General features: G+C 30.6%; 1 protein-coding gene across 1 annotated transcript; it reads left to right on the top strand.

The window, feature by feature from the left end:
- The first annotated feature begins 1,959 nt into the window (after nt 1-1,959).
- LOC107924957 (glutaredoxin-C9) lies at nt 1,960-7,730 on the top strand. Its single transcript, XM_041102747.1, has 2 exons — nt 1,960-2,522; nt 7,332-7,730. Exon 1 carries the CDS (start codon nt 2,039-2,041, stop codon nt 2,492-2,494), a length of 456 nt encoding a protein of 151 aa, XP_040958681.1. The 5' UTR covers nt 1,960-2,038; the 3' UTR covers nt 2,495-2,522; nt 7,332-7,730.
- Nucleotides 7,731-8,563: the final 833 nt, after the last annotated feature.

Genomic DNA, 8,563 nt, shown 5'->3' with positions numbered 1-8,563 from the left:
TAGGTTGAGTTGATTAAGTGTCTGTTTGATTGCCAGTAAAATGTTTTCCGTAAAATGATTTCTAGAAAATGTTTTACTTTTCTGTAAAATGATTTACTAGAAAATATTTTCTGCTGTTTGGCAGATTTCCTGAAAATATTTTCCGGAAAAGTTGTTTTTACATATATTAATATATATTAATAAATTTTTATATTTTAAATTATTTTTACATATATTACAATGATTTATTTATAATAATACTCAATTATTAAGCTACAATATTAATCGTTATAAATTGAAAAAAAGCTAATATCAAATAAATTATTTGTAATTGTGTTAAAAAAACAAGTATTGAATAATTAAAAAAACAAGTTACTGGAAAATCGATAAACAGAAGCAATTTTCTACCGGAAATGAAGGAATGGATGAAGGAGGCGATAGAGAGGAGAGCACGGAAAATGTCTTACGGAAATTGAAAGGGTAAGACATTTTCCTTAAAATATAACCCATTTTCCCTTGTTTTGGAATTCATTTTCAAAAATAGAAAATGTTTTCCGCCAATCAAACGCTGGAAAAGTTGGAAATGATTTTCCAGAAAATCAATTCCGTCAATCAAACAGACCCTAAGTGTTACCACTCCAAGAGTATTAGAGTTTTGAGTATTTCACTTTGCTATAAAAATTATTTATTTTCGTTTTAATATTTTTATAAATATATATTTATTATATAAAGGGTGAAGCAAGAACCAAGAAGCAGCAATAATCGATGAAATCAATAAAAATATTCCAATTTTTGCACTCACTTCCCCTTTGCAATATCCCATTTCCTCATATTTTCCATGCACTGACAGGTCGCCTTCCTTTTACGTTCAAAACAACATGCCATTTAGTTATTACATTGCTGTGGGACAGGTAACTTTGGAGGCTATTATTGTCGTTTTCATTGGAAAATATTAAAGTGTTGTGCCAGCCGCAGGGAATTTTAGCCACTGCCTTGCAAAAAAGAAGCCATGTTGTGCAATTATTTCTCCTACCATGTTTAAGTTACGAATTTAGTTCATATATATTAAGATGTTCATTTTCAATATATGTATTTTTAAAATTTTAAAAATTTAGTCTTCATCAAATGGTAATTATTAAATTTAGTAAGCTATGTTATTTTAAAATTTTGATGTGAGAAACATATTACGGCACGTGTAATGCATGTCAGTTTATTTTTTCCACATATTAATCACACAAAAAAAAATCAATAGATTTAACGAATATCGTTTTGCATTAAGATTAAAATTTCAAAATTTGAAAAATATAGCGACTGAAAATAATCTAGTTGGAGAACATTGAATAAATCTACAACTTTACGCATAATACAAGATTAATAATATAATTTAACTAATGTTATTCGAACCATACTGAATCAACTAGTTGGACAGGAAATTGATTGGGGTACCATTCTGGAGAAGAGCATTGAACCTATTGAACCAAGCAAAAAAAACCAGTTGAATTGGATTTTTAATAATTTATTTAATTGAACTGGCGAACCGGTGGCCTGATCGTTTCGATTATTGGTCTAGTTTTGAAAACCTTGAATTTAACCAAACAAATCTAATTGCTATCCATTGACCAAGACTAAAATTTTAAATTTTAAAAAGAATAAAAAAATATAATTAATTAAATTAAAGTAAATTACTAAATCCATAATTTACGCATATTATAGGGTTTAATAGTAGAATTTTACAAAGATATTTGGTTCTTGCCTTTTGGCTTTTTGTCACACTCACAGTGTGTAAAAGGATAAAGGAAAGGTCACGCTCAATTGTGGGAGTTGGGGGGAGGGGGGGGCTTGCAAAATAGCAATGAGAATCTGTCTACCAAACGGTGACGTAGAACAACATCACCCACAGACCCCGTGACGTCCCACGGTACGTAATCGGCGTTGACGTGAAAGTCTTCTTATTCAGCCCCCCTATATATATAATAACACCATTATTATAATAAAAGCCCCCTCCCTCCCCCTTTGCTTTGCATTAAAAAAAAAACATTCTTTCAATCTCAAATTCTCAATGCAAGAAGCAATCCCATATAAATCATATTCGACCACCAGAGCCACCGCCGTCGGCAGCCGTTCGCCGCTTCTTAACTTCCTCGGTGGTGGTGGGGGTGTGGTTGCCAATGGTAGTGAAAGCAGTATAAGGAAGCTGGTGGAGGAGAATGCTGTGGTGGTTTTCGGTAGACGTGGTTGCTGCATGTGCCATGTTGTGATGAGGTTACTGCTAGGGCATGGAGCGAACCCGGTTGTTTGCGAGGTCGAGGAAGGGAAAGAAGAGGCGGCGATCGGTGAGTTGTCGAGGATCGGCGGCGGCGGCGGCGGCGGCGATGGAGGTGGTGGTGGTGGGATTCAGTTACCGGCTGTGTTCGTGGGAGGGAAGATGTTTGGGGGATTGGATAGGGTAATGTCTACTCATATATCTGGTGAATTGGTGCCTGTTTTGAAAGATGCTGGCGCTTTATGGCTATGAGTTTTGTGAAATCTCTAGTTTTTTGTTGGTATTGCTCTTCCTCTTCTTCCTACTTTTTTTTTATTAGAAATTCAACAGTTTTTACTTGATTTTGATAATGTTTTGAGGGACTGGATAGAAATTAAAAACATAATTTGACCCATTGATGTAAATTAGTAATTCCAAAGGTCTCGATCATAAATTTTTAGGACCAAAATGATAAAAAGTACAACATTTGAATTGACCAATTTCATATGGCTCCTACCTCTAAGATTAACTCAACCTTCCCACTTGATGGGTTTAAATGCAATTTTTTGGGAAATTTTTTAATTAAATGCTTGCATCATGAGGATATGGATTAAACCTGGATTAGGACAGTTTTTAAAATTCAAGAAATTAACCAAATCCAAGCACTTTCAACCACCATAAACTTGTCAAAGAAAGCAAAATGATTACCTTTTTTTAGGAAGAGCAAAATAATTACTTAATTTATGCAATTTAAGAAAACTTTTAATCATTTGACCATCTCTTCATTTTACAAAAGTTAGAAAGGTATTTGTATCATCCGTGGGTTAAATTGAAATTACCAGAGTAAAAATGATGTCTTTAATTAATTTAATAATATTAAAAATTTATATTATCACTAATTAAAAATAAAATAATTAAATGATTATTTTATCTCTGATTAATAAAATTAATAAGAGTTAAATAATAAATAAAAAAATTTAAATTCCTATAGAACAATTGAACGGAGCAGTTAAATTTTGCAAGAACACTCTTTTATTAATGTGATTTGCTCAAATGGAGCAATTAAATTCTATAAGAACTCTTTTTTATTCAAATGGTTGACATTATAAAAAAGGATCACTAAAACCGTTCTACATATTCACAAGTTCAAAAAGTTTAGGAAATCTCTACAAAATTCTTTAAAGAACTTGAAGGAATTTTGAAGAATGCCACAGTTCAATTGTGGAGAAGAAGTTGAAAGGCCGTTTTTGAAAAAAGTCATCTTTTGAACTACTTCGAGAGCAAGTTCAAGATATCAATAAATTTAGCTCTAAACTTTAAAGTTAACTATTCACTCGGAATTTGTGTATAATATTCATTTTATTTTAATCAAATTGAAGTAAAGAAGCTAATTTTTGGATATATTTTCTTTTGGTATCGTACAATTAAAGAGTTAATACACACGTTATAAACATAACCAAATCATACACTTTGTCTAAAGAAAATTATCCAAATAAAAATTTAGAGTTTCAAAGACTTGAACCTGCATGAATTTTGTGAGTTAAGCAGAGGCAAATTTTAATTAGGTATTCTGGAATGCACTTAGTTTCAAGTCAACCAAATTCAACTCTGTCGATTCTCTTTCTTTAGTCTCTTTAACCACATCCTTAGATTTCCTTATCTGCCTTATATTACGGTGCTTCAAAGATATTGACTAGATTCTATTTAACAATTATTCTACAATTTTATTAATTAGTTGAAAATGATTTGGTGGTTAAGCAAATATCTATATATAAAATTAAAAATTCATATTAAATCTCGTGTGCTAGTTTGATGGTAAAAAATATTAAACACTCCAAATATGACTTAAGTTCGGGTTGTTCTAATTACGATTTTATCCTCCTCTTATAATTAAAAAAAATTAAAAACCCACATTAAAGCAAAATTTTGTTGAAGTTAAAAAGATAATGGTGATCTACAAATATGAATTAAAAAATGTTAAAAAAAAAACAGCTCATCATTCTCCATTAATTGTGTTGGGTAATGATGATCCCAGAAAAAAGGTATAATTAGATAAGTAATTAACCGGGAAACTATTTTATTGGTCCATCAGACAAAGCGGAGAAACTGTTGATTTTATTTTGAATTTTTTATCATTATTTTCTTTTTAATTTTTCATAGTAGTTTTAAGAGCGAGTCTAATAATTAATTTTTCGTATTTTATAGACTCGTTACAGAATTGATTAAAGTAAAATAAAAAATTTTACCGTGAATTTTTTATTAACATTTTGATTCACTTCTAGCTTTAAGATCTTTTTCTCTAAGTCAACTATAAACCACTTATATTTATTTCATTTCTAAGTTATTTTAAATATATAAAAAAATTAATAAACTATCATGTTTTGGATATCCATGAGGCAGTGAGTTGGGCTTGGACTGTAATCATGGAATGTCCAGGTTTGGTGCTCATGGTTTATCTTCTTACGGACCTCTGCTTTGCGAAATTTTTGCCTTTCCAAGCATTCGACTCGGTTTAGAGTAGAACCGTAAATGAGTCGGGTTATCAGCAGATTTGAGTAAAAATATGATTTCGAAAAATGAATTTAGGTAAAAAAAATAATACCCTTTTAAAAAAGGAGTTAGGCCTTGAGCTTGGCCCAACCCGAATTTACAAAAAAAAAAATTGTTGTCTTTTATTGTTGTTTTCTTGTTGTTTTTTTCCTTCTGTTTTGCTACTATATTTTTGTTGTTTTCTCAATTCTCACTATTATGTTGCTACTATATTATTATTATTTAGAATTTGGATATTGTATATGTCGAAATCATTTTTTTATTTTGAAAAAAAACAAAAATTACAAAAATTAGTTGTCGATGAAAGTTTGGAGTCGCCACCAATCTTTTATTAAGGTGTGATTGGGTTACCTAAAAACGACTGTGGTCTACGAATTTTAGAAAAACGGGTCCGGGAGTCGGTTCGTATGAGGAATGATTAGCACCCTCATAACGCCCAAAAATTGGTACTTAGTTAATTAATTAATGTCTTAATGTCGAAAATTTGAAAAATATAATCCTTAGCAAAAACTTAAAAACGTTACGTATTAAGACCCTTATCACTTCAGAGAAAGAAAATGTCACACCCAATGCGTTAGGGCACGACATTCTAATTTCCTCAAAAATGAATTAGGCCAGAATACTCGTGTAATAAAAATTTAAAAGAATATCCATTTATTCAAGATTTAAGAAATCGCGGCCCAATACGTTAGGGCACAATTTCTCCAAAATCCCAAACTTGGAATATTTCCTTTATTATTTTTTAGAAAAAATCTTCATTTCAAGAAATCAATGCGTCACATCCAATACGTTAGGACACAACGTGTTGAATTCCCAATAATGAGTTCTTATTTTTTGATTAAAGAGAAATGCTCGATTGTTAAATTTAATGAAGAAAATCGGAACCCAATACGTTAGGGCTCAATTTCCTTGAAAATCCTAAATGCAAGCATTATCTCAATTTTGAAAAGTTTTAAATCGAGTAAAAAAAATGATGTGATGCTACATTAAATATACAATGCAATAATAAATATTACAATGGCATAGAAATAATATGAATAAATGAATAAACAAAATCGATAACATGCAAAGTATCAAATAAATAAAAATATGAAAACATAAATCAACAAAAAACAAAATAAATAAATAAATAAAAAGAGCGCGTAACATATGCATTGGAATTATGAGAAATAAAATACATGATTTACATATAAAATTTGAATTATAAAATTTATATAATGCATTTATGAAAATAAAGAAAAATATATAAATATACATATATAAAATTTTTAAATATATGTGTTAAAGATATAAATGTGCATTTAAGCATTTTCGAAAATATAAAGAAATGCGTGTATGTAAATATTCGAGAAAAAAATAAATATATATACATGTAAAATATATTAAAAATAATATATACATTAAAAAAATATATGTATTTATAAATATGAAAAATATTAGTTAAAAAATAAATATGTACATGTATAAAAAATAAATATACATGTATATATATAGATTTAAAAAACTAATAATACTTACTTTATTAAAGTTAGTTAAATTTAAGAAAAAATATTAAAAGAGACTAAATTGAACTACAAATATAAAAATTTGGGGTAGATTCGCAAATAAATAAAACCCAAAGGATTAAATTGAACACGCGAATTACATAGAGGGGTTGGAAGGGAAATTTTCCTTTCTCCTCTAAAACGGCGTCGTTCAGGTAGGGTTAAATTGAAATTGAAATTAAATAAAAGGGCGAATTTAAAAATATAAAAAAACTTAATTATAAAATATTTAAAAGGCGGAGGGGCTAAAAGCGCAATTTGCCCCTCCGTATAAAACACGCGGATCCTAAGGTTGGCTCGGGTCGGATTCGGGTCAACCCAAGCCTTAAACGGCGCCGTTTTGAAAGGGCTATTTAAGCTAAAATTCGGTTAAAATTTTCATTTCATTCAGCCTTTTTTAAAAAAAATGAAAAACTTTCCAAAAAAAAACTCTCCCCCCTCTCAGTCGTCCGGTCTCCAGTCTGGTCATCGGCCACCACGCCGGCCGCCGACCTCCGGCGCCGGCAACGCCGTATGCGGTGGCCGGAGAAAAAAGAAAACATCCTTTTCAACCTTTTCGAATCCGCTAAGCCCAAATCTGGGTTCAAACCTTCAAAAAATAAACTGAAAATGTGAAAAGAGTCCCGAAACCTTTCGGTTTCTGGCCATCGATCCTCGGGGGTGGCTCCCTCAATCGTCTCGACGTCACTTCTGAAAGAAATGTTGTTTCTTTCCTTTTATTTAATTTATTTTTATATTCGAATATAAAAAAAATAACAATAGATTAAAATAAAGCAAGATAAAAAAAAACTGTAAATGTAAACCTTGGATTGATTTTGCTCTGTATCGTATTCTCTATGAAAGTAATCGTTTTCTTATTGATTTTCCGATCCGTATTACAGTGTTTTTGTGGCTCTTTATAGCCGAATGAAAACATAATAGCAGAAACCAATCTAAAGAAGAAACAAATCTGTTTTTTTATTTGATTTTCGAATATTTGATTGTGTTTCCTTTTTTTGTTTCTCTTTGATGTGCAGGTATGAAGATTAGGGACGCTTGTGGCTGCGAGGCAAAGGTCTTCTTCGGAAACCCTAGGGTTTTTGCAAATGATTTGGGCCACTGAGCTTTGGGCCCCTGCTGTATTTCGAGTTTTGGGCCATATAGGCCTGTTTGTAAAAATGGACTGTTTGTTTATTGTGGGCCAGGTAAAAATTTGGGTATTACAGTATAATTATTGTTTTATTGTTAATTTTGTTACTGTTTTAGAGGTATTTGCATGTTATTTAATTATGCATATTTTTAATTTATGTTTAACTTGTCAGGAAATATTTATTTTAATACTTCTAGAATTTTTTATGTATATAAAAAATAATATAAAAAATTTAATAAGAACGGGCCCAACCCGGCCTGTGTTTTAACATTTTTATTTGGATAAAGCTTGGGTAAAATTTTAGGCCCATTTTTTATTCAGGCCAAATCCAAGCCTAGCAATCATGCCTAATATTTTGTTTGGGCTTGGGCTAGCCTATTAACACTTCTAATTGGGAGAGGCTAAACTCTTCCTAGACTGTTTGAGGCGACACTAGGAGCTAATAGGGGTTTTGGATCCCCAAGTTAAATTATTTTAAAAATAATAAAATTTTAAATTAATTTATGAATAAAATTGCACTTTTAACTTTTCAAATATAAAAAAATTATGTAATCCTTAAAGAATAAAGGAATTATAAATTAATATATGATAAAATCTTAAAAAATTTATAGTTCAATTTCGGTCCCCTCTAAAATAAATTTTTAGCTTCGCCCATATTGACCTATCATATCTTAAAAAATTTATAGTTCAATTTCGGTCCCCTCTAAAATAAATTTTTAGCTTCGCCCATATTGACCGCACCAATTGAAGAGTTCATTAGCCCTAAACGAATGATATTTGGTAGACTTCTTTCAAAAGTTAGAAATCCTTTAATAAAAGCAGCCTAGAGAGGCAACAAGTTCAAAGAGCAGGAGTGATTCATTAAGAGCTTGAGAAGACGGACCATATACATTAAACATGGTTTGACTTGAACCTATGTCTTATAGCTAGCTCAAGTAGTCGCATTCCCCGCTATAGAGTATGAGTTCAAGTCTAACAATATACTTTTACACATATTATCAACTTATCGCTTATCCAGACATTTAAACTTTCGATAAAGTACACTAGTACCAGCACCGGCTTATATTTTGTAATTATTTTTGTAGGAGCAAAAATTCAGAGATTAGCATAAATACTCAA

The sequence above is a fragment of the Gossypium hirsutum genome, chromosome D10 (assembly GCF_007990345.1).
Source record: "Gossypium hirsutum isolate 1008001.06 chromosome D10, Gossypium_hirsutum_v2.1, whole genome shotgun sequence".
NCBI classification, from domain to species: Eukaryota; Viridiplantae; Streptophyta; class Magnoliopsida; order Malvales; family Malvaceae; genus Gossypium; species Gossypium hirsutum.
Note: the sequence above shows the minus strand (reverse complement) of the source record. Positions and strands in the feature narration are given on the sequence as shown.